The sequence below is a fragment of the Microtus oregoni genome, unplaced genomic scaffold (genome assembly GCF_018167655.1).
Source record: "Microtus oregoni isolate MIOR12 unplaced genomic scaffold, Mior012 000000F_ref0000247, whole genome shotgun sequence".
Taxonomy (NCBI): Eukaryota; Metazoa; Chordata; class Mammalia; order Rodentia; family Cricetidae; genus Microtus; species Microtus oregoni.
This window is the reverse complement of record NW_024543059.1, coordinates 19,557,277-19,583,515: the sequence shown is the minus strand read 5'-3', so window position 1 is coordinate 19,583,515 and position 26,239 is coordinate 19,557,277. Positions and strand designations below refer to the sequence as shown.

General features: G+C 45.4%; 1 protein-coding gene across 5 annotated transcripts in view; it reads right to left on the bottom strand.

Moving 5' to 3' along the window:
* The window catches only part of Sv2b (synaptic vesicle glycoprotein 2B), a 151,636-nt gene that overhangs the window by 9,203 nt on the left and 116,194 nt on the right, over nucleotides 1-26,239 (bottom strand). For all 5 annotated transcript variants that reach the window (XM_041648036.1, XM_041648020.1, XM_041648052.1 and 2 more), the window contains exons 5-11: nucleotides 25,118-25,251; nucleotides 24,472-24,561; nucleotides 17,826-17,936; nucleotides 16,919-17,007; nucleotides 13,778-13,942; nucleotides 2,772-2,905; nucleotides 215-415 (exon numbers count right to left, since the gene is read on the bottom strand). In XM_041648036.1, the coding sequence (XP_041503970.1) occupies nucleotides 215-415; nucleotides 2,772-2,905; nucleotides 13,778-13,942; nucleotides 16,919-17,007; nucleotides 17,826-17,936; nucleotides 24,472-24,561; nucleotides 25,118-25,251 (924 nt within the window). The remainder of the gene's footprint in view (nucleotides 1-214; nucleotides 416-2,771; nucleotides 2,906-13,777; nucleotides 13,943-16,918; nucleotides 17,008-17,825; nucleotides 17,937-24,471; nucleotides 24,562-25,117; nucleotides 25,252-26,239) is intronic.

The window sequence follows — 26,239 nt, the reverse complement described above, 5'->3', positions numbered from 1 at the left end:
CTGCTAAGAGGGTGCTAATAGAACACCCTAGAAATGATGCAGGACCCCTCCCCAGCACCCTCAAAGTCTTTCTATGAAACCCTCGGATCCTGCAAATGCGCCTCGTTGGTCTTACAGCAGTAGGTCCAGCCTTACCTCGTGAAATCTTTCTTTAAGAGAGGGAAGCAAACCATTGTGGTCAGGAGACCCGAATGCTCCACTGCGAGCAACTCACCAATCATCTTGATTCTTCCGATTCTGTCCATGAGCAGGGCAGAAATTATGTTCCCAGGCAAGACAGACAGGCTGCCGAGGAAGCTGACGAGGTAAATCAGAAAATCGTTGTCCTCTTCAAAGTCCATGTGGCAGCCCTCCTTCTGATCCAGAAAGGTAGAGTTGATGAAGCGACAGTCAATGAACTTGTGCTTGTACAGGTCTGAAGAGAGAAAGAAGCCTTGGTTCATGTGAGTGGCTGGGAGCTAGGGAAAGACAGACAGACAGATGACACTGAAATGCCCTCTTTATGAACAACCTGTAACCTCAAAGTCAGAGTGATGTTTGCCAAAAATGTTCAAGTTCTTGCCACAAAAAGAAACAAAACTGATACCAATTTTAGAGACATATTTTCACTTGTGTATGTTTGTGTGGTATGTACACGAGTGTGTGTGTTCACATGTGTGTAGGTATATATATGTGCACACGCATGTTAAGACGTGAAGTTGTTGGATGTCTTTCTCAACCACTCTCCACTTTGTCTGTTGAGGCAGGGTCCCTCACTGAAAGTGGAGTTCACTTATTCCAGCTACTCCAGCTAGCCAGCTTGCCCTGGGGACCCCCTGTCCCTGCACCTCTAGTGCTGGGATGACAGGCATCAGTCACACCAGATCAATCTTTGCATGGATTCTGAGGATGGGAACTCCAGCCCTCACACTTATGTGGTAAGCACATCATCCAGGGCCTTTGGGGTTAGGGACTGGCAAAGCGCTGTCTGTGAAAGAATGAACACACACACACACATACATACACACACACACACACACACACACACACACACTGTTCACACACAAGAATTAGGGGCAGCCTGAAGTCCACTTCAGAGCCCAGGCAGTAGCTTACTCAAACACCCTAAACTTTCTCAAAAGTAAAAACCCCTTGCTGTGAAAACAACTCACGTGTTTTCCGACACCATCAAGTACGAACTTTCCGAGTAGAAAGAATACTAAGTAGAGAAATCTGGGTTTGACAGCTGACCCTATCGCGAGCATTCATTTCCCTGAATGTCTGCCTATAAAACCAAAGGCATACAGGGGTTGGCGAGGCCAGATGGCTCAGGTCATAAGGTGCTTGCCATGCAAGCAAGCATCAGGACCTGGGTTCTGATCCCTGGCTCCTGTGTAAAAAAAAAAAAAAGCCAGTAGAGTAGCCTGTGCCTATAATCCTAGATTTGGGGAGTTGGTCACAGGACAATCTCTAGGACCTACTGACCAGTCTAGCAAAATCGGTGAGCTCCAGGGTAAGTAAAAGACCCTGTCTCAGAAAGTAAGGCGGAGAAGTGATTGAAAAAGACATTCAACGTCAACCTCCGGCTTCCATATGTTCACACACAACTGAAGGCATACACTGACTATGGCCTTTGCTTCTCCCAGCTGTGACATTAGCCAACTACAAATGTCGACCAAAAAAATAAAAAATAAAAAAAAGCCTATGATGAGTATGCAGATGAAGAAGCATCATTGACACCTCAAAGAATAAAAGGATATGGCCGTTTTTAATGACAAAGAGAACTTCTGGAATTGGTTATTTTTAAGGTAAATCCAGGCAGAAATCCAGGAAGATATGTCCAATAACAGATTATTAGTGGCTGGAGGATTTTAGGGACCGGATATCGAAACTTCTGAAGCTGAGAGAGTGAGGTGCAGAGACGCTGTGTGAACGGTCTGTTGGCATGGATGCCAAGGAGAAAGCGTAAATATGGATGTGAAGCAAGCAGTCCACGCAGGGTACAGCTTTCTGAGCCAGGTAATCAAGAAACAGCTCCTGATGCCAACTCCTTGCTAGCTGCGGCCCTCATCAATTGCCTAAGTCTGTTTCCTCAGCTCTAAGGTAGGGATAATCAGAATCCATGTCTCCACTGAGACCCTGAAGGGAAGGCTCTGGTACTCCTCCTCAATGAGCTCCCGTGTGTCCCAGCTGCACCGAAGAGGTTGTTAAGTTATGATGAGCACAGCAGAAGTAGCAAGGGTGGTGGAGTAGAAGAGTTCTGTGATTTTTTTTTTCACTCATGAAAATCTGAAACGGTGAAATTCTAGAATGCTCTCAGTGGCTTGCCTTATGTGCCAAGTCTGAACAGAGGTAACATTCCCTTTTGATTTAGTATCACAAAAAACAGTTTTTAATTGTGCAAGTTTTAAGTTATGCAAGGTCTCCAGGAAGGAATCCAGGTTGAAAACGCAGCCCTCCTGGAATGCTGGTTTTATGACTGTCATAATGTCGTTTTGAGTAGCATCAGTCTCATTCAGAAAAAGGCAGTCCCATTCAGATGAGGACACTGGGCCAGAGTTTTGCTTCAGTTGACATGTGAAAAAAGCTGAGATATAGATCAGACAAATGCCAGACTTCCATAGGGCACCTAACGTATGGGGTAGAAGCCATTTCTTCTCCACTGAGGCTGGGGCATTCATGACTATGAGTCCTTTCACTACGAACACTTTCACGGTCACCTGGCTTTGAGTTGTGGCTTCTAAAGCCCAGGCCACCTTTCTGTACTCCTCCCAGGGCACCCACCTTCTTACCTGTGTTGTAGAAGATGGTTGACTCGATGGTGCAGTTCTTGAAATAGGTGTCTGTGGATGTTACGTCTTCAAAATAACATTTGTCAAAGAATGTGTCCTCAAAGAGGACATGTTTAAAATACATCTTTATGAACCTGCGGGAAAGACAGCGTCCCTGAGTGAAGCTTCCCAGAAAAAGAACATTTGGGGACCAACATGGAAAACACAGGAGGACAAGAGCGACTAGTCCGTGACAAAGGTACTAGGACCTAATTTCAAGCCAGACTACTGTCCCATTTCTCAGCTGTGTTTCTATGTCTGACAATAAACTCTAGGGCCACGGAAGAAACATCTGGTCCGGGTGTACGTGGAGGACGCTGCACCGGCGGCAGAGCTCCCAAATTCAGACCCACGGACCTTCCCATTAGAATGACAGAAGTGTGGAGAGTATGAAATGGAGTTATAGCCAACTTTCCCACGAGCCTGGAACCCATGCAGATCCCCAGGCAGATGGGTACCATCCTGTACATTCATAGCAGACAATAATCAGCACAGGTCCTTTGGGGGACATTTTCACAGAACTTAAATCTTACATCTCCCTTGATTAGGAATTATCTTACACACATTTGCTCATATATTCAAGGAGATACATTTACTGGTCCTTATAGCAATATTGTTTATGATATCAATGGATTACTATATCTATTCACCTATGGGTGTATATCTGCATATTCATGAGAGCTAGAGAGATGACAAAGAGCTATCATACAGTGTAATACTATATGGCCATTATAATAAGTAAGACAGACATCTCTGTATTAATAAGGAGCAATGTTTAAGATATATTAAGTGACCCAAGCATGATGGTTCATGCTTGTAATCACAGCACTTGGGAGGCTGAATCAGGGGGGCTGCTTTGAGTTTAAAATCAGCTTGGACTATCTAGTGAGTTTCCAGACAGCCTGGGATGCAAGCAAGCCTCTGTCCTGGAAGGAAATGAGGAAATGAGAGGGAAGAAGAAAGAGACATATAAAATAAAAATATTTAAAATCAAGATATAAATAGAGTTGACAGAATATGACACATATTTTCCCAAATGTATTTTCACAGTTATACCACAAAATGAAAGCAGTCACGGTGCCTGAAATTGTTGTAGTAAGAATAGAAATTGGGTCAGCTTTTCACTTTAGACCAAGGGTATGCAGGGGGTTTTGTTTTCCCTTAAAAATAGGCAGCTAATAATAAGCGGGCAAGGAAGGCATCTAGGTAGTTAAGAGGCACAGCCACATTGGAAGGCTACGTGGTTCAGCCTCCAAGCCCATGCTAACTTAGATGGAAAGGAATTCCACTGTGTACATGTTAATGTGATTCTCTGTAGCTTGGTCAAATGCTTAGGCAGGATGCCTTCAGATAGGTTCTCATTAGTTAATAATCACAAACCACTCACTCTTCATACTTCAGTACGTTCAATCTTTAGCCAACCCTTTCTGAGCATGGTACTAGAACTCATAGGGACTTCATCCTACGAGTAGAGAGAAAAACTATGTTCGCCACCCTTCAGGCTAAGTGGACAGAAGAAGCGATACTTCAAGCAAAGTAGACCCCTGCCATACAGTGGAGTCAAAGGAAGAGAAACGTGGGGTGCTGAGGGCCACTGTTCCTCTTCAGCACCCAGATGGTATGCTTTCTGACAACACAGAATGGCCAGTGTTCCACCATACCCTGCCCAGAGCCTGACCTAGAGATGCAAATCATTGGCTCTGCAAAGGTACTTCCCTCCCCCAAAGAAGGTTTGAACCAAACTAGAGCTTGCCACAGTGATAGCCCCTGACCGCATCATCAGAATAAAACTAGGAAACTACTGAGAGATTCAGTTTCCCTTGCTGGACATGGTGGTGAACACCTGTAATCCCAGCACTGGGGTTGCTGAGGCAGGAGGATCAAGATATGCAGTGAAACCTCTCTCAAAATATATATATCATATTCACCGGAGGCAAAGACCAGATCATTACACTTTCAAAGTGTGTTGTGATTATTGGTCTAAAATAAAACTACTTCGTGAAGGGAACCCTGCAGGAGGTGACAACGGGCACGGAAGGGAACACGAAGAGGTGAGAATGAAAACTCAGGTCAGATTGACTTCATCAACCTGGACCAAGAGTCTGCTCAGGGAGTCTGAACCCCGGGCAGTTTATTTCCAACAAATTTAAGCGCAGTATAATTTGGGAAAGAGTTTCCTGGTGTAATACAAGTACCGGTGCACAAGAAGGCATAATTGCATGAAAACTTAACTCATGGTAAAAGTTGTTTCTTCCAAGAAGATGGTTTCTAGGTTATAGAGGAAGGACCTGACCTGCCCTCCGTCATACAGACAGCATAGAGGTCACTTAGGCTATTAGCTAGCTCTGGTCCTGGTTGTGAGAGCTTGTGGGATCCTCTGGCTATACAGATAACGGAAGAGTCATTTAGATCTCCAGTTCTGGCTGTAGGGTCTTGATATGGTCAACAAATGACAAGGGGGTTAGTCACTTCCAATTCCCAGCTTTCTGGATGGAAGAACAGGTTTGACATTGTCCCCCCTGGGCAGACAACCCGGCATGCTTAGCATTCCTTGTTTCTCTGGAAATCTGTAGACACAAGGACCTCCATGCTGTGCTCTCAATGACTTAAATCATTTTTTTTTCCTTAGGCACAAATTTGAATGGGCATTTAAACTCCAGCTTCTAGCGTCTGAACTTCGTTTCTAGAGACAAGCTAATTGGAATATGGCAGCTAACACCTGTCAAAACAGCACTGAGGAGGCTGGGTTAGGAGAACAGCTGTGAGGTGAGGGCAGCCTCAGACACAGAGTGAGACCTGAGGGGGGGACAAGAGTATGGTGGCACATGCCTATGACCCCGGGGTCCCAGCATTTGAGAGGCAAAGACAGCAAAATTAGGAGTTCAAGTCACTCTCAGCAAGGAATCTATGACCAGTCTGGCCTACAGGAAATCCTGCCACAGAGGGTAAAGGGGCAGAGGTGAGGGTGGTAGGAGAAGGGAGGGGAAGAGAGGGAAAGAAAGCTATCTGGGGCACTTTTATTACAGGAAGATGTCTGTGGTTTCAAATATTGCACAGCTATTCCTGTCTCAGCCTTTTCCTTCCTTAAGATATCTTTCTCTTTAATATAATAATAGGCTGATGATGTGGCCTCCAGAGGTATTTTAATATTCTTCCAAGGGGGGTTGAGAAAGCCGAGCCATAAATCAAAAACGAGTCTGACGCAGGCAGACCTTAAAATGTATCTCCAAGTGGGTTATAAAAAGCCAAAGTTATGAGGGAAAGGATAAAAGGAGAAAGGACCAACACATATTTTCTGGGTCTTTCTTTACATAAATCATCTCTCCCAATGCCAATTTACACACTGAGCCATCCCAAGATTCCTCACTCTGGAGAGTTCAAGAGCTGAAAGCAACATGACAAAAAAAAACAGGGACATGGGTATCCACCTTCAAGTCTGGTACTTGGGAGATGGAAGCAGGGGATTATGGGTTCGGAGCCAGTCTGGGCACATAGTGAGATCCTGTCTCAAGGTAAGAGAAGCCACTGATAATGCAGAGTCTAGAAGAAAATGATTGTGATAGTTCCGCTGAGCCTACCGGGCTCCAGGGGATAGTTCCAACCCTGTGGTCATATGGGCAGCCCTGGGTGAACCCTGTGGGCCACAGACCAAATACAAAGGCATAAATATGTGAGGATGGTTGGCAGGAGTGAGAGGGAAGGAAGACACATGGAGCATCTCGTGCATGTATGAAATCGTCAAAGGACAATGCTAAATAATACATTTTAAAATTTGAGAAAAGACATTATTGAACACTCTATTTTGATCTCCTTTAGAATCAATGCTTTGCCTGCCAGGGGATCTAAAGGACACGGGACTCATATCAGTGTAGTCCTCCGTGTGGCTGTGGTTTGATGGTGTCATCCATATAACAGTGGCTCTCAAGAAAATGTTGATGATTAAAATTGAGAGTTATCATTACCGAGACAGAGTCCATACTATCCAGTCACCATCCAGGCTCAGGGAATCCCGCTGGAGAGTAGGGAGAAAGCGTGTAAGAGCTCAGGTATAGGGACGAATGAGGAGAAATGCTGGCTAAGGGACATGACAGGGCTTTTGCTCTCGTGAGCTAGCAGCAGTTATGACTGCCTGCACAAGTACACGCCAGTCAACAGACCAGTCAACAGGCCAGCATAGATGGGGATGGGGGGGGGGTCCTTGAGCTCTAGTCCTAGCTAAGGAGCTATCAGAAACTGATGGCTGCTGGGGTAGAGAAAGTCATTTGTCATCACGAGTATGCCCACTTGTAGGTGGTCCATGCCGCGGTGGGTGATCCCATACCCATGTGTATTCAGGAAGCACTAACTGAACTTAGTGGGTTATAAAGCAAAGGCGAAGAGGGGGTAGGAGGAGATGAAGGTGAAGCAGGGACTGCTAGTGAGATCCCAGGAGAGAGTCTGAGGAAAATTAGGGTTGGATATGACCAAGACTCGGCTTGCACTTGTAGGAAACTGTCTAAGAATGACTACAGAAAATTCCTTTTAAGAAGAATGCATTTGATAGACTCATTAGGATGCTTGTCACAACGAACAGAAGGAATGGCTGAAATTATCCAACCCTCAAGAGAAATTACCACAGAAACACAGAGAGAAAGGACAGAAAAGAACAGGCAAATGCTGGGGAGAAATACGGGACAGATGATCACTCAAGGAGAAAACGGGAGAGAATTTGGCAGAAGAAAGAGTTGAAGAGATGATGCTGAATAATGTTCCTAAAGGAACAGGAAAACAAAGCAGTGAGTTTTGTAAGGAACTTGACAGGTTCACAGAGGAAGTACAGAAGAGGCACAAGAAAGAGGAGGTAGAAGAAGCATCCTATACCCAAACACAACACAGACCAGGCCAGATGTGGGACGCAGGCTTTTAATCCCAGCACTCTGAAGGCAGAGCAGGCGGATCTCTGTGAAGTCAGGCTGCCCTGGTGGATGTAGTGAGTCAAGCACAGCCAGGGCTACATAGTGAGACCCTGTCTGGGAGGCTAAGGGGGAAATCTGAAAAGGAGGAAGAAGAAGAGCAGCTCCCATCTGAGTATGTGTTAACTAGGAACTGAGTAATTAGTGTGCCTCCAGCTGGGAGGAAGCAGTTTGGCTGGACTGGCTGGTGAAAGGGGCAGGCTTGGGGAAGGGCACCAGGGAGAGCTACCTGACTCCTGTCTGCCATAGTTCAGGGCCCTGGAAACAATGTCCTGATCCCCATCTTTCCTCACTGCACAAGGAAAGTCAGGGCTGTATTCCAAACACTCGGGATTGGACCCGCAGTTGAATGCGTCACCGTTCACGCAGGTGATTTGCCAGCAAGGAGCAGAAAGGCAAAGTCAACAGGGCTTTCATTAAAGGTCAGCTGTGGGCAGCTCAGGGCGAACATGAGGCTTGTGAGATTCACCTGTAAATGAGCACTGTAGGAAGCAGGGAGAGCAGGGGAGAAAGCAAAACCACACCAGGAGCAGAGGTGGATCTCATGCATCCATGAAAGGTCACCATGCTGTCAGGGCCCCCTTTAGGAGCACATACATGGTTTTTTAACATGCAGTGTAGCTAATTTCAACACAGTAAAGTCCCTTACAAATGCCAGCGGTAGGTGGTGAGCCCAGGTGAAGAAGGACGCTTAAAAGAAATCCCACACTAGCTCAGAATTGAGTATGATCGAGTGTTACTTATTTAGAGGTAGACTCACAGATCACAGTTCTCTGCTGGAACAGGGAACAGCAACCGAATCCGGCAGCCAGAAAAGAGGCCGGATGCACACTTTACATTGGCATAAACAGTATAAGAGGCCATGCCCAAATGGGTGGGTAACTTAAAGGCTACTACTGGCGGTAGGAATTCCTACAGCACCCAGGCACATGCTGGAATATACTGGGATGTCTATCCTCACAGCTTACACTTGAAGGTTACAGTTCAGATATAGACCACGTATCAGATTACGTGGTAAAACTTCTTAGTACAGTTTCTAGCTTTATGTGGGTCCTGTGTAGTTCTCATGAGAGTCTTTCTGGATACTTTGTGTTTTGGTTGGGTACTGAAAATAGAATTGCTTTCTCCCAATAAAAGGTTTGCAGACATTATTGTAAATATATAGGAATCCTATTTATTATTTACTATTGTGTATCCATCTGAGCTCCTGTTTTCCTCACTATTGGTTCTGTAATCCTATTGCCTTGCTTTCTTTTTATTTTTTATGGTAGAATAGTCTATACTTTGAGAGGTGAGCGAGTAATACAGATGGCACTATTCAGGGCACTTAGCTTTATAAACTTATAACCTCTAGAAACTAACCTAACTTAGGTTTCACATACTCAGTTTGTTAACCCTGTTTCCTTCTGGTGACAGGAAGTTGCTTGGTGTTGATCCCAGCCCCTCAATGTTAAGCATGTGTTTGACCATAGAACCGCACCCCCAGATCCTTAAATTTAATTCTTGACACTACTCCTGTCTCTCTCCAGAGGAAATGGTCACCATTGTCATAGTTGGTACTTCATATTCATATATGCTTTTGTGTTTCCCCAATGGATTTCTATATCTACAAGCATCTCACAATTGGCTTTTATATGTGTCATATTTCAGGTATATGTAGTATGTTATAGATGTATATGTTAATTGCTATTATTATTGTTATTTAGAGACAGGGCCTTATATAGCCCAGGCTGGACTCAAACTTGCCATGTAGCTGATGATGTCTTTGAATTTCTGATTCTCCAACTCTCACGTCTCACTAGGATTACAACTGGCTACCACCATCCCTAGCTGCAAATTATTATACAACTTGTTTTTTGTTTATGAGCCAAATTTTAAAAATCCATGTATCCTGTGACAATTTCACTTATGTATCAAATACATTCTAGGCACATGCATCTCCTGCCCTCTCTTACCCGCTCAAGGCCCACCAGCATCACCCTCCTACCAAGTCTCTACTCTACGTTCATGTGTTTTGGTTTTGTTTTCTGATTCACTGGGTTTAACCCAGACATAGGTGCAAAGCTATCCATGGGAGTGTGATAACTCAGTGGCTACATCACGAAGGACAATGACTTCCTGTCACCCCCCAATCAATCTGTAGTTGGTTATGTTTACTCTTTTCTCTTTTGGGAACCCACCACCCAGCTCCCAAATAAATGTTCAGAGACTTATTCTTTCTTATGAATGCCCAGCCTTAGCTTGGCTTGTTTCTTGCCAGCTTTTCTTAACGTAAAATATCTCATCTACCTTTTGCCTCTGGGCTTTACCTTTATACCTCTTCTTTACTTCTTACTCGGCTTCTGGCTGTGGGGCTGGGTGCCTGGCCCCTGGCTTCTGGCTGTGGGGCTGGGTGCCTGGCCCCTGGTGTCCTCTTCGCTTTTCTCTTGCGCCTCTATTTTCCTACTCTTCAATGTATATTCTCTGCAGGGGGAGGGGCTTGATCCTGCCCCAACTTAATGTGTCATACTGTGTTGCCACCCCATGGGAGTACTTACCTGTTGGGAAGAGTGGATGGGGGTAGCTGGGGATAAGGGGTGGGAGGAGGGGTGGGAGGAAAAACTGCAGTTGGAATGTAAAAAGAAAATCAACTTATAAAAAAGAAATATCTGTTCTCCCTGTACCAGCAGTTCTCAACCTGTGGGTCGCAACCCCTTTGAGGGTTAAACAACCCTTTCACAGGGGTCGCCTCAGACCATTAAAAAGCATACATGTTTACATTATGAATGCTAGCAATAGCAAAATTATGAAGTGGAAAAGAGAATAATTTTATGATTGGGGTCACCACATCATGAAGAACTGTATTTAAGGGTCACAGCATTAGGAAGGATGAGAACCACTGTTCTATACTTTTAAATATTTCTTTGTACATTTTAAATGTGTGAGTGTGTATGTGAGTGTGTGTGAGTGTGTTGTGTGATGTGTGTGTGAGTGTGTATGTGAGTGTGTGTGATGTGTGTGTGAGTGTATGTGAGTGTGTGTGAGTGTGTTGTGTGATGTGTGTGTGATGTGTGTGTGATGTGTGTGTGATGTGTGTGTGATGTGTGTGTGAGTGTGTATGTGAGTGTGTGTGATGTGTGTGTGAGTATGTGAGTGTGTGTGAGTGTGTTGTGTGATGTGTGTGTGACGTGTGTGTGAGTGTGTGTGTGATGTGTGTGTGTGTGTGATGTGTGTGTGAGTGTGATGTGTGTGTGATGTGTGTGTGATGTGTGTGTGATGTGTGTGTGAGTGTGATGTGTGTGATGTGTGTGTGATGTGTGTGTGATGTGTGTGTGATGTGTGTGTGTGATATGTGTGTGTGATGTGTGTGTGTGATGTGTGTGTGATGTGTGTGTGATATGTGTGTGTGTGATGTGTGTGTGAGTGTGTGTGAGTGTGTGATGTGTGTGATGTGTGTGTGATGTGTATGTGATATGTGTGTATGTGTGATGTGTGTGTGTGATGTGTGTGTGTGATGTGTGTGTGTGTGGTGTGTGTGTGATGTGTGTGTGAGTGTGTGTGTGAGTGTGTGAGTGTGTGTGTGATGTGTGTGTGAGTGTGATGTGTGTGAGTGTGTGATGTGTGGTGGGGGCACACGTGTGTCACAGCCTGCAGAGGTCAACTTAGAGTCGGTTTACAATAATGTCTGCAAACCTTTTTTTGGGAGAAAGCAATCCTATTTTTAGTACCCAACCAAAACACAAAGTATCCAGAAAGACTCTCACAAAAACTACACAGGACCCACATAAAGCTAGATACCGTACTAAGTTTTAGCTCATAATCTGATACGTGGTCCATATCTGAACTGTAACTGTTCAGGATAGACATCCCAGTGTATCCCAGCATCTGCCTGGGCTCACCACCTACTGCTGGCATTTGTAAGGGACTTTACTGTGTTGAAATTAGCCACACTGCATGTTAAAAACCATGTATGTGCTTCTAAAAGGGGCCCCAACTGCATGGGGACCTTTCATGGATGCATGAGATCCACCTCTGCTCCTGGTGTGGTTTTGCTTTCTCCCCTGCTCTCCCTGCTTCCTACAGTGCTCATTTACAGGTGAATCTCACAAGCCTCACGTTCGCCCTGAGCTGCCCACAGCTGACCTTTAATGAAAGCCCTGTTGACTTTGCCTTTCTGCTCCTTGCTGGCAAATCACCTGCGTGAACGGTGACGCATTCAACTGCGGGTCCAATCCCGAGTGTTTGGAATACAGCCCTGACTTTCCTTGTGCAGTGAGGAAAGATGGGGATCAGGACATTGTTTCCAGGGCCCTGAACTATGGCAGACAGGAGTCAGGTAGCTCTCCCTGGTGCCCTTCCCCAAGCCTGCCCCTTTCACCAGCCAGTCCAGCTAAACTGCTTCCTCCCAGCTGGAGGCACATTAATTACTCAGTTCCTAGTTAACACATACTCAGATGGGAGCTGCTCTTCTTCTTAATTGCTAGTAAGTGTAACCTGAACTGGCGCTTTGGCTAAGAGTGTAAAATATGAATTTAATTCCTTGCCTTTCTTGCGCTTTGAAAAACAAGCTCTGGGGTAAACAGTATGCTGGACCTCAGAGGCACTGTGTCCCATAAGATGCACTAGGAGTCAGTGGGTGATTGGGTGTTTTCATTTCTTCTTGAGGTCAAGCAGATAGGTTTCTCAGCGGGTGAGGGTTAGCTTTTAGTGGGACCTTCAATACATGGAGGAAGTCCAAGGCCCGTCTATATAGAAGTCATTTCCTCTGTATGTTTTAGTAAATAAAATAAATCAAGGTCATCTAAATTTTAGCGTAGCAATGTGGGCATAATGTCCCAGGAGAATACTGGCACAAAGGTTAGATGCCCAGGTGTTACAGCTTGGGCTTCGAAGGAAAAAAAGCACTGTCGCTTCTTGAGCAGCAGATGGCAGCATAACACAAGATGAGAAGCATGGTGTCCTTTCGACTCAGTCCATGACACTGAACTCAAAGGGGAAGTTATGTAACCAGTGATAATTCATGTACTCCAGTGCTTGGTGATGGTGCCAATGTTGTATTGTGATGAACACAGAGGTTATGGCATTGACAGTGATGTGTCTAGGCCGTGACGTCTCCAACAATTCGACATAATTCTATGGTCATTCACACACCACTGGACTCAGGGACTTTGCTAGCTACAGTTCCAGGAGGCAGACTTCAAGGGACCCATACTCACCTTGAAGAACAATATGACCCAGAGAAAGCTTATCCAATGCCCCGCCTGTCTCTACCATTTCACCTCCAGAGGGCAGCCTCAGAGAGGCAAATTAGTGGGCTAAGCTCTCCGGTTCGTTTGTCCAAGGACCACAGAGATGCATGAGATGGACTGAGGAAGCGTCCTCATAAAGATGTAGGCAGAACCTTTCTGATGTTCCGCTGATTTCTCCCCTGATGCCAAGGCTCCCATTGACCACAGAGCATCCCGGTTCACCTTCTGAAGACTAACACAAGGTAGTTCCATAATAGCCTTGCACAGAGAAGTTTCCAGAATCAAAGAAAAAGCTCAATTGCCAGGCCACAAATTGTTTCAGAGACCTCAGCACTAAAAGCCATGGGTCCTTTATTTCCTGGTTCAATGGCATAGCCCGTAGTCACTCACATGACCGTCAGCTACTCTCTGAGAGCTTGATAAACACAGTTCATGCTCAGAGGAGGGCATGGGCATCCTAGCGAATAACGTGGCACCATAATGGCATGTGACTTTCTGTTCCCTTTCATCAAAGGGTCAAGTTCTCAGGAAAGAAGGCCACATTGGCCACCCGCCACCAAATGTCATCTCATAGTCAGGGGATGAGAGGAGATTGGGGGTTAGTGCAATACAGATTCAGTCATAGGGGGGACTAGTGTCTCTAGCAGCCAGGATGGGTTTGAGGACCACTTTATCCTTGGAGCTTATCCTTAGCACATTGGACTCTCATCTTCCCCGTGTTCTCTCCCAAGGGAAGCCCCAGGGACCGTCACTGAGGTCCAGGGAAAGCCCGTGGCCACACACTTACTTATCATTTACAAGTTTCCCGTGCTGGTGGATCTGGTTTTCCATGGTGAAGTTGATGGTGGCCCCGTGCACATGCTCACCAAAAAACACCTTCATTTTAGACTTATATTCTTCATCCTGGAAATACCGGATCATATCAGGGAACCACACCGTCAGGCCATAGTAACTGTAAGAGAGAAGGCAGGAGGTCTGAGAAGCCCCAGCGCTCATGTCTTCAGCAGCAGAATCTGCATCGATGACTTAACGTAGATCAGACTTAATGTAGTAATTCTGTTCATTATTTGAAAATACAAAGTCCATCACATTAACACATCTAAGAGGCAAAAGAAAATAGCATTCTGAAATCCATTTGATTTAAAAACTCATTTGCTACTTTAAAAAAAACTACCAACAATTATGGACTGATGGACCCTTCTTTAACCTACAGAAAACATATTAATTAAAAAGCCAGAATTGTAGTAAAAAAAAAAAAGGACATACTAAAGGTTTTCCACCTAGTGTGAGGAGCAAGGCAGCATGCTCATCACCACTGACTTAGCAGCTCTTACCCAGCCTGGTCAGATGAAAGAAAGAAAAAGGAACGGGGTTCTGAACAAACAGCTCAGTGGATAAAGCCCTCATCATTGCGTTCCTAAAGGCTGGGTAGACAAGATGGCCCCCCTGGAGAGTGTCTAAAAATATTTCTGATGGCTTTATCTCTTTTGACCCTTGAATCACTCATCCATTGACAAAACAGTCCCATTGTAAAGTGTCCTGCACACAGGACTAGGCATTGTGGCACTCTTTTTTTTTTAAGATTTATTTATTTATTATGTGTACAGCATTCCTTCCATGTGTGCTTGCATGCCAGAAGGGGATGCCAGGTCTCATTATAGAAGGCTGTGAGCCACCATGTGGTTGCTGGGAATTGAACTCAGAACCTCTGGAAGAGCAGCCAGTGCTCTTAACCTCTGAGCCATCTCTCCAGCCCCATGTGGCACCCTTTACAAGAGCAAAAATCTGGCACCTCGCAGGAGTCTAGAAAGGGAGCCTTGGTTAATGATGGGTGATGGGGTAGTGTGGGGTACGACCCAGACATATCATTCCACTGCAAAGAAGGAAAGTCCAGGTTAGGTAGCACATGCCTGTAATTCCAGCATTTAGGAGGTGGAGGCAGGAGAATCAGGAGTTCAAGGACACTCTCAGCTACATTGTGAATTTCCTGTCAGTCTGGACTACATGAATCCTATCTCAAAACAAGGAAAGAAAAGCAAGGAAGGAAAAAAGAATAGGAGAAAAGAGAGAAGATGGAGAGAAAAGGGAAGGAAGCAAGCAAACATAACGCTGGTTGATTGGTGTGGATTGATATTCAGAAAATATAACTGAGTACAATGAGCAAATGCAAAATGTTTTCCTTCGAATAAGAAGAAACATCTACACATTATACATACACATAGACCTTGGGAAGAAGATACATACATACATAGACCATGGGAAACAGTTACATACATAGACCACAGATCATGAGAACATCTACATATATACAGACCTTGGGAAACAGCTACATACATACACAGACCTTGGGAAATGGCTATATTGCTACATAGATCTTGGAAAGCAGCTACATAGATACATAAGCCTCAGGAAATAATCTACATATACATACATTTTAGGAAACACTCACATATATACATAGACATTTGGAAATATCTATAGATATCTGTATACATTTGCTTACATTTGTTTAAAAAAGGGGAACACTGGAGTGATAAACAGGAAATAAAAGATGATTATATAGTAGAGGCAGAAGGGAGTGGGTGGAAGAGGCGGGAGTGGAGGCAAGATTTCCCTAACATTCCAACTTTTGAAATGCATTACCTATTCAAGTAAATTAAATTCAACATAAATAAATATAAATGAAGCCCACTGATTAATTGCCGGTGAGTTGGCTCTTAGTGCGCACCATATCTGACTTCTGAAATGTTGAAACTTGAGCGTATCAGGGTCAGCCTTCCTCTATATTCAAATAGGCTTGAGTCCATCCCTTCCATCCAGGTACTGAATGATGTTAGATTCGCCCATATTTACCCCATAATCAAAGAGATCACCAGAGCCCATTGCCTTTCTGGGGTTGAGGGGGTCATAGGCTGTAGAACAAAGCAATCTCACGGATCTAAGTTTACAATCTTGCTAACTGAGCACTGTGTAGCAGCTACCCTTTGTGCAGACAGCTGAACAGCTCTACGTGCTGTAGTGCCCTCCAGAGCCCCCCTAGGGAGCAAGATGATGCTGTCTGAAGACAAGAACTATCTGGGGTACCAGGCTGCAGTTTAAGACCAGAGCCACTTGCAGCTCTTTGTAAGTTGTTTTTCTGTATCATTGGGCACAGTAGGGCAGGAGCTGAAACTTTATTCAGACATCAGCCTTCAGGAAAGTACAGGCATCTTCAGCGTGGAGGTGAATCCAAGTGAGTGAAAACCGACAGAGCGGTCTCACTTCCTTAGTAACAGGAAAAAAGACTGCCATCTGTCTACTGAGACAAAAGGAAATATTGGCTCAGGGGTTTCTGAGAAAAAGGGCCATTGGTTTTTAAAAAACCCAGAAGCTCAGTAATTAACAATTATAGCTAACAGTAACAATCAGTTCACAACCGATAATCAGTGCTTACTTGAACTCTGCTAAGGAGGAAAGCATTGGGATTAAGTGTGGGGAGGGAAAAGAGGAGGAGAAGATGATGATGATATCGAGGTGATACATGTTACCGTTAGCTTGATTATTTCACGACACTTTTGTATATTGAAGAATTCAGTTGTACACTCTAAACATATTTCCTATTTGCCAGTTATACCTCAGCATGGACGGAAGAGAAAGCTCAAAAGAGTCAGCCTCTCCTTCCTTCAGACTCTTGTTTAGTCCACAGGAAACCTTCAGGCATTCTGCAATCCCAACAAGACTAGCCCGAGGCTGGACTGCCTCCTCCTCCTGACTGCTCTGAGGATTTTTGTTGGCCTAAGGGAGGTCTCTGTTCACAAAAGCCACTAGACAGGGTTGCTCGTGATGTGTGATCCAAAACATCCACTCTGATGCCAACTGCACTTGGCCAATTTATAAGCCTCCATCAACAAACCAGGCTGCGGAGGGACTGGCGTGAGGTGGAACTTACCTTAACGCCATGGTGAACCAGACCACTGCCAGAATCAGGGTGTTCATTCTGTAGGGTCCCATCACACAGTACAGGGCGTTGTCCCAGACCTAAGACCCATACCAGAGAAGGACAATTAAAGCCAGGGACTGGCAACAGATAGAGCATATCCCTCAGACTTGCTAATAAAGTAACTAAGACATCACAGAAGAAGGGGGCAGCCCATCCTCTCCTAAAGGAAGAAGCCTTGTCTACATAACAAGGCAAATCCATCCTTTCTTTCTGGCTAGCCTTAAACATCAACAGTCCTGTAATTTTCCCTCCCCCTTCCCCAAGGAACATTGGATTTGGGTGCATGTGACCAAAAGCACACCGAGTTTGGGTTCCAAAGCATTCAGCAACCTGTAACAGTCAGTTCCACCCCCCCACCCTACCCCACCTCCACCACACAACCCATGGGCAGAGTAACACTTTAAATGTTTATTTACCATAAAGCACGAACCCACTGAGTCTCAGGAGAAGCTAGCTGGCTACCCCACTCAACAACTGGCTTGATCTTTGCCTGAAAGACCCCTGGCAAAACGGAATCACTGTTTATAGTTCCTTCCCCAAATCATTTAAAATCCCAAAGTCATTTATTTTTGTCACGTCTTCCTTGCTGTGGGTTACTTAAAGAGAAATTGCTGGGAAGGAGGAGGCTTGCTTAGGCTGTCAAAACCAGAAAGAACAGCAAGGCAAAGACACCACACTTTAAAGCACTGACATCTCTAGGCACAGGGCAAGTTTGGAGGTGACCTTGCATGGAGCAGACACCTTCCTCGGGGCTGCCTGCTCTCTGTATGTTGCCTTAGTTTAAGGATGCTTATGACATCTTTCTTCTTCACCCACTGAAATAACAGACTCTTATGCATGTTCACAGAGTGTGTACCTGTTTGAAAATGGTCATGAACCTGACCAGCCAGCGCTGGTACCAAGTGCCGGTTGAACTCTGGATCTCAATGAATTCGTCCATTTGCTTGGGTGTTTTGATGTGAGAAACCTGGAAGACAAAGACAGATGTGGCTATTTCAATGCCATTTCTCTTTGTTTTCTTTTCAATGTTTACTTTAATGCAATTGGCTTTATTGAATTATTTATTATTCAAAAAGCATTTGCCTATCCCCCTAGTTAAGACTTTTAATCAAAGATTTGCATGAGAGTGAACCTTCCCACATGGACATGTCTGACTGCAAGCAAAATGAACTAGAATTTTCCCGGTAAATCAGGCCAATCAAGACATTAAGAAATGTTTATTACCGGGATCATAATATGTTGACTGACTGAGACGGTGTTGCCTTAAAATTCACCCCTGTACATGAGTGGGTATAACCATCACAGAAGTTTGGAATACAGCCTGGCAACAGTGTCAAGGAGAGATGCTGCTACTTAAGAAGTTTGAAAAACCCAACAGAATGAGAGGAATCGCGGTTGCCATGACATCGCAGCTTCCTTGGTACAAACGAGTTTTGGAGTCAGGTAAAGTGTGTTCCGCTCAAGGACATGAAAAACATGGGAAGCCCAACACAAACAACCCTCACTCACTAAAACAGAGACTTTCAAGAAACATGATCCTTAAACCGACCGTTGGATTGCAGACCCAGTGAGTGCTTAGGAGGTTCCTGACCATGCAAACCACTTTAGTGGAGTTATCCAGGTCCACAAGGCCGACATTCCCCCCAAAGTCACAGGACCAGAAGAGGAGTGTGCTCAAAAAACTCAGAAGCAGTTTTATCTGTTCTCTAAGAAAGCATTTGAATAGATAAAAAAACAGATCCGAGTTCTCCATCTCTTTCTCCAGCCAATGAACTGAGAGTGAGAAGATGTATAAGAGAAACACAGATGGAGCTGGGCAACCTTCAGGATGGCCAGACGCCTGATCCACAATGTGCTGACGGTCACATCTGTGCAGTCTGGGCCTCCCGGCTGCACAGCCTTGAAAAATGCTCTTTGTTCTGGGGTTAGCCGGGGAAACTGGGCAAATGTCATAGGAGTCTCAGCAGAAGGACCCGGCGGCAGCAGATGGAACAGGGCCTCAAATCATCAAATAGCCCCTTGGAAATCACAGCACCAGCTACCGCGGGAGGAGGCCAAAGGGAAAGGGTGCCTCCGGGTTAGAAAGCCCCTTAATAAATTGTACTCCGAATCACCAAAGTAGTCACTATGGTGTAAATTTTCTTTGCTTTGCTCCTTGGGGAAATAACACCCTGTTCCCAGTCCTGGAGAGTGGGCGTGTTGATTTGAAGCGCAAGTGCTGTAATTTACAATTAATTAGAACACTCTCTTTGGTGCCACGGAGAACAGCATATGGCCTGTGTTCCTGTTTCTCCTGCAGAACACAAGCTCTCAGCAGAATGCTCCAAGGTCCTGACCCTCCAGGGGTTTGTCTGCAGGGGAAAGCTTCTGGCTGTGGCTGTCTGAACACGTGGGTTTGTATATCAGAGCTGTAAAGCTCGGGTCAGTTGGGGGTGGGCGCTCACCTCAGAGATTCAGACCTGACCTTCTTAGGCTGCAGAGTGCACTGTGAGTGCTTAGGGGACACACAGGAACCAGCTGGTGGCCCTGTCCAGTGGGCTGAGTGTGCACCACCTACTGACGGCCAAGGTCAGCCCAGCTGCCTGAGGTCAATCAGCTCTCTGTTTCTTTCTCCTTTTTTCCTTCCCTCTCCTCCACTTCCCCTTTCATTTCCCCTTTCTCCCTCTTCTTTCCACCTTCTCCTCCCCCTCCCCTTCCTCTTTCGCTTCCTTTCTTCCCTCTTCCCACCTTTCTTCTCACTTTCCCCCTTCTCTTCTTTCCTTCTGTCCTCCTTCCTTCTCTCTCCCTTCTTTCCTCTTTCTTGGACTATCTATTCACTGCAGCAAGCTCATGACCAACAAGGCAGTTTGGAACGTTGAGCTATAACCTTTTAATTGCACTTTCCAATTAGGCAAAAATCACTAAAAGCAGATATGAGGCCTCCAGTCTAGGAAGCAGCATAGGTGTTGGGGTGAAACACAACTCCATCTCAGATGCACAGGCATCTGAGAGCCCGGTGCATTTCTCTCCGTGGACTTTTTTCCCAGTGTGCTCCCATCCCTGACATAAAGAGTGGTCCTGAAGCAAATGGCTTAGTTTGTACCTTTTAGATGTTGCAGTGCTTGCTGCTTATGTCATTGGACTTCCTCGAAGGAGTAGAGAAACTAGCAGAACGCTCCAACATCTCCCCGGGAAAGCTTTCCCCTGAACTCCCACAGCAGCATCCCAACCACCTCAGGGTTGGAGCTGCAGACTCACAAATCTCTTCTGTTCAGATAAAAGTCTAATTGTAAACGTGCCGGAGCTTATCTCTTTGCTCTTTCTCAAGTGAGAATGTGGGATCACTTTTCTACAAAGGACAGCCAGTCTTAGAAGCCAAGCAAGTTTTTCACAAGTATTCTTACAGAAGCCATAGTCTGGTTGCCCTGGGAGAGGCTTCTGTGTGAAAGGTGACCAAGCATAAGAACACACACACACATGCACACAGGCACGCATGCACAGATGCGGGTTGGAGAGGAACTTTTATCATGACACCTCTTAGGAGAGTCCGTAGTTGTGATAAATCCTTATCATCAGCTTTTTATTAACATCACTAAATTCACAAATGCTTGATGCAGGTGGTTGTCTGGACGACATGTGCTCCACACCAGGTGATGTGGTCCAAACGCCACTGAAGCTGAGATGGATTTGGAGAGCTGAGGCAGAACAAGTGATGGAAACATCTCCCAGGATGTACCAGGAACTTGTTCTTGCCCAGGCTGTGGGACAGGGCAGGGTGAGGACTGCAGAAATGATGGCATGGACAAGGAGAAAGCCCTAATGCCTGGCTTCTGCAATGGTAGCCCACCTGGGTACCACAGTCTGTCACAGAGAGCATGTGGTTAGAAGACGGAAGTGTAGTATTAAGGGCGGTGGGGCTCCGTCCCCAGCACCCCAGCCGCCCGCACGGCTAGCTTATGCCCGAAATAACAACACACAAACTGTATTCATTTAAACACTGCTTGGCCCATTCTCTTCTAGGCTAATTCTCACATATTAATTTAGCCCATTTCTAATCATCTGTGTATGGCACCCCAAGGTGCGCTTACCAGGAAGATTCTAGCCTATGTCCATCCTGGGTCGGAGCTTCATCCCGGGAGCGGGGCATGGCGTCTCTCTCAGGCGTTTGCTCCCGAGAGGAGAGCTGTCAAGACTGAGCTCACTTCCTCTTCCTCCCAGCGTTCTGTTCTGTTTACTCCTCCCACCTATCCTCTAACCAATAAAATGGGCCAAGGCAGTTCCTTTATTAGCCAATGACCTTCCTCCATCATGGGAGGCCCATCAACCCTTCACATCTTCATCGGCAGTATTTCTGCTGTTTGTGCTTCGCAATGAACTTTAGTAATGAAGGCATTGGTCACATAAAAGAACAAGGAAAAGTATCTAGGAGAGCCAACAGAAGTAATGGAAGGGAAGAGAGAAGGGGAGTGGGGAGAAAGGGGGCATTGCTAATATATACAATATATGTGTTTATAAAGATTTTAAATTAAAAGTAAATTCAAATGCTTATCATTTTTAAATAATTTAGGAGCATCAGAACTGGGCCAACATGCCATTAAGCAGTTTTCTATAAAGATTGTAATGAGGTAATTTATGCAAAATATATGTCATAACATTTTTCATAACTGTTAATATTTTATGATACTCCAAGGCAGGCACTGTTTCGGGTGCTTTGTTTAATCTCTGTAATAACTGTCTTCACAGACACATTGTCTTCCTTTCCCATGAGGGAACCCGTGTGCTACCACGTGCTGCTGTCTGGGAACCCAAAGCTTTAAGCAGCACATTAGCAAGGAGACGTTAGGGGATGGGAGTTAGGTGGTTGCTCACGCGGGAGGGCTTCTCGGAGGAAGTGGATTGGATGTGGATCTGAATGGACCTACTAAGTGCAGGTGTGAAGAGCTGCCTGTAGCAAGGCTTACTTGTGTTTGGCTACAAAGTATGGCAAGCAGACACACAGATCTCTCTGTAAGGGACCTCTTCGTGGAAATGACCACTTCCTGGTTCCTAAACCCAGGCTAACAGCCAGTGCTGACAGGGTGGGGAAAAGATGGGCAGCTTGCTACTTATGGATTTGAAGAGTGACAGGACTCTAATGAGATGTAACTTGACAATTCATCTCAAGGTTGTTTCTAAGCATTTAGAAATATATATGTGTGTATTTATTGTATGTATGTAATAATAATTAATAAAAAAAGAGGCCATGAAATTGAAAGAGAGCAAAGAAGTCTATATGAGAGGGTTTGGAGGGAGGAAAGGGGATGGGTGTGTGTGATTATATTATAATCTCAAAAAATAAAACGAATAATAAAAATTCCATACCAGTTGAGCTGGTAATTTCATTTCTGCAGAGCGTGACAGGAAAGGAGCTACATGAATGAGAAGATTCATCACAATGACATTCATAGAAACAAGGCAATAAAGAGTGAAAACGGACCTCTGGCATTAGGGGCATGTTGAAAACAGTGTTACTGCTCTGAGCACTGACATTCGTTAAAATGGTGGCATCGTCCATTAAACAGACGATGAGAGGCTAATGGAGGGAAGCGATGGCTCTGAAGACTACGAGGCAGCACTGAAAACGATAGTGCACACTTCCAAATACAACACCCAAATCTTCACGTGTGCTGTTGTTCATAGGAATACAGGTAGTCCTAAATTCACTCATTTTCACTTTGTCACAGGGGTGACTTTTGCCTGCAGCTGTGTCTGTGTGTGCACCACACACATGCCTGGTGCTCACAGAAGCCAAAAGAGGAGGTCTAATCCCCTACGACTGAAGTTACAGTGAGCTATCATGTGGATGCTGGAAATGAAACCCCAGTCCTCTGCAAGAACAGCAACTTAACCACTGAGCCATTTCTCCAGCCCCATAGTTCTGTGTGTGTGTGTGTGTGTATGTGTGCATGCTTATGTATGTGCATGCATGCATATGTGTGTATGAGTGCATGCATATATGTGTATATGAGTGCATGTGTGTGCGTGCATGTGTGTATGCATGCATGTGTATGTGCGTGTGCATGCATGTGTGTATGAGTGCATGCATGTGTATGTGTATATGTGTATGAGTTCATGCGTATGTGTGTGTGCATGCATGTGTACATGTGTGTGAGTGTATGTGTGTATAAGTGTATGCATGTGTGTATGAGTGCATGCATATGTGTGTGAGTGCACATGTACATGTGTGTGCATCCATGCATACGTGTGTGTGTGCATATGTGTGTGTGCATCCATGTGTATGTGTGTGTAGGAGTGCATGTGTACGTGTGTGCATCCATGCATATGTGTGTATGAGTGCACATGTGTGTGTAAATGCATGCACATGCGTGTGTGCACGTGCATGCGTACATGTGTATGAGTGCATGTGTATGTGTGTTCATGCATGCATGTGTGTGTATGAGTGCATGTATGTGTGTGTTCATGCATGCATATGTGCGTATGAGTGCGTGTATGTGTGTGTTCATGCATGCATGTGTGTGTATGAGTGTGTGTATGTGTGTGTTCATGCATGCATATGTGCGTATGAGTGCGTGTATGTGTGTGTTCATGCATGCATATGTGCGTATGAGTGTGTGTATGTGTGTGTTCATGCATGCATATGTGCGTATGAGTACATGTATGTGTGTGTTCATGCATGCATGTGTGTGTATGAGTGTGTGTATGTGTGTGTTCATGCATGCATGTGTGTATGAGTGTGTGTATGTGTGTGTTCATGCATGCATGTGTGTGTATGAGTGTGTGTATGTGTGTTCATGCATGCATGTGTGTGTGTGCATGAGTGCATGCATACATGTGAACAGCAGAGGATAACTCCCACTAGTCAGTTTTCTCACGCCACCTTGTGGGATCCAAGGATTCTACTCGAGTCATCAGGCTGTATGCAAGCACCTCTACCCATGGAACCATTTTGCTGTCTTGCCTGCCCTAGTTAGTTTTTCTTTCTGTTAAAATTTTCTAATAGCATTACCTAAGGAAAAATCTAGAAAGACAGCCACTAAAGTGCAAAGACGATGCTGAGGAGATGCTAGTCAACAGAGTGCTTGTTGCATATACATGAGGACCTGAGCGTGACACCCCAGAACCCACAGTAAGAATGCTGTGTGTGCCCTTATCATCCCAATGCTAGGGAGCTGAAAATCAGGTGGATCCCTCATGTTTGCTGGCCATAGAGCCTAAACTGCTTGTGGAGATCCAACTAAAAAGTGAGAGACTAAACACACACACAAATGAACAAACAAAGCAAGGTGGAAAGTGGCGAGGAAGACAGCCGAGGTTGACCTCTGGCCTCCACATGTACACCCACATAGCCATACATACATGTGCACCTCCCCCACACACATATACATGCAAAATACAAAGAATAACTCTAATGAAGAGATCTTCCTGGTATAAAAGTGATAGAAATACTCCTCTTTCAACAAAGTTGATGTTCCATGCAACACACAGTGGCAAAGTGCCTCGCTGGTCCAGGCTAGCACACTCACCGTGAATACCTTCTCAGGGGTCCCCTTAGCCCGCATGTTGGTGTCATGGACTTGCTTGAGAATCATCCAGGCTTCATCATGTTTGCCCATCTGAAAATCCAAAGATAGGGACACGAAAGTTCATGGCTGCATACGCCTTCTTTTTGTTGGGATGGGAAGCCCTACACCCCTAAACAGTGCACTAGGTCTGGCGCATTGGACATGGACCCATTAGCCATAGGGGACAACTATGGCACCCTACAGCAAGTCCCCAACCTGTGTGGGAAAGACAACCAGGTTGTGACTTCAAGGGGTAAATGGCACATGTTATTATCATTTACCAAAGAGCTCACTAGGGCCACATGGGTGGTGGTGGGGGGGGGACAGCTTGTGAAAACGTGAAGGATCTCTCCTATTCAGGACTCTGTGAGAAGGTGACCATGAGGTAGCCTAGGAGCTGTCCCTCCTACCCTGAGAGAGAGCCCCCTCCTGTTTCACCGTGAGCTTCAACCCCTGGCCTGTCACTGTCACCAAGAGGAAGGGCGCCAGATTTAGCGATAAGCAAGGTCATAATCAAGGGTTAGCGTGCAGCAAGCGACGGGGAGAGAACACGCAGCTGGGGACTGAGTGACTAAGGCCAGGGCTCCCGCAGCCGCTGCAGACTCACCTCCAGCAGGAACCTGGGGCTTTCCGGCATGAACTTCAGTGCCACCAGGGACAGGGTGCAGGGCAGAGCACAGACGATGACGAACACTCTCCAGCTGTGGAAATGGTAGTTGGTCCCCATGCTGAAGCCCCAGCCTGGAAAGGAGCAGAAGGCGTGTGGAACAGGCTTCCCCGCGGTAGATGAAACAGAAGAACTAGGTCTCAAGGACACGCAAACCTTTTGGAAGAAGCTGCCGAAAAATGACGGCTCCCCGGTACTCTGGGATGAACTAGAAGTCTGCATCTTGACAAACCCTGAGCCCTGGCACTTACAGAACCTTATATAAATGTACAAATAGAAAAAAACAAGGTCTCTCTGTTGAAGAGAGAATAAGGATTCTATGAGCCAGAAAGGGGGTGGTCAAGGACATGACAGGGGAATCCATAGAGACAGCTGACCTGAACTTGGGGGAGCTCATGAACTCTGAACTGACTGCTAGGCAGTCCGCAGGAAACTGACCCAAGCTCACTGCATGTGTGTGATAGTTGTGTAGCTTGGTCTGTTTGTGGGACTCCTAGCAGTGGGATCAGGACCTGTCCCTGGCTCTCGAGCTGGCTTTTAGGAACCCATTCTTCATGCTGGGCTGCCTGGCAGGGCGAGGAGCTTGGTCCTGCCTCTGCTTGCCATGCTTCATTGACTCCCACGAGAGACCTGCCCCTTTCTGAGTGGAGATGGAGGAGGAGATAATGGGGGATGAGAGTTGGGGGAAGGGGATGGGAGCGGAGGAGGGAGGGGAAACTGTGGGAGGTAGGTAAAATAAATCAAAAATTTAATAAGAATTTAAAAAAGAAAAAGGAAACAAAGAAAAACAACATCCATCAAACATGGGGTGCATGCTTATAATCTCAATATTCAGGTGGCTGAATATTCAATATACAGGAGAATTACTGTAAGTCCAAGGTCAGCCTGGGCTACACAGTGAGACTTTATCTAAAAGAGAGAATCAGCATCCGTGTCTTATTTTTACCTCTATCTTTTATCTTTCTTTGATAGGGTCTCATACAGCTCAACTTAGCCTGGAACTCACTACGTAGTTAGTCAAGGATCACCTTGAACACCTTTATCTAAACTATTTATTTATTT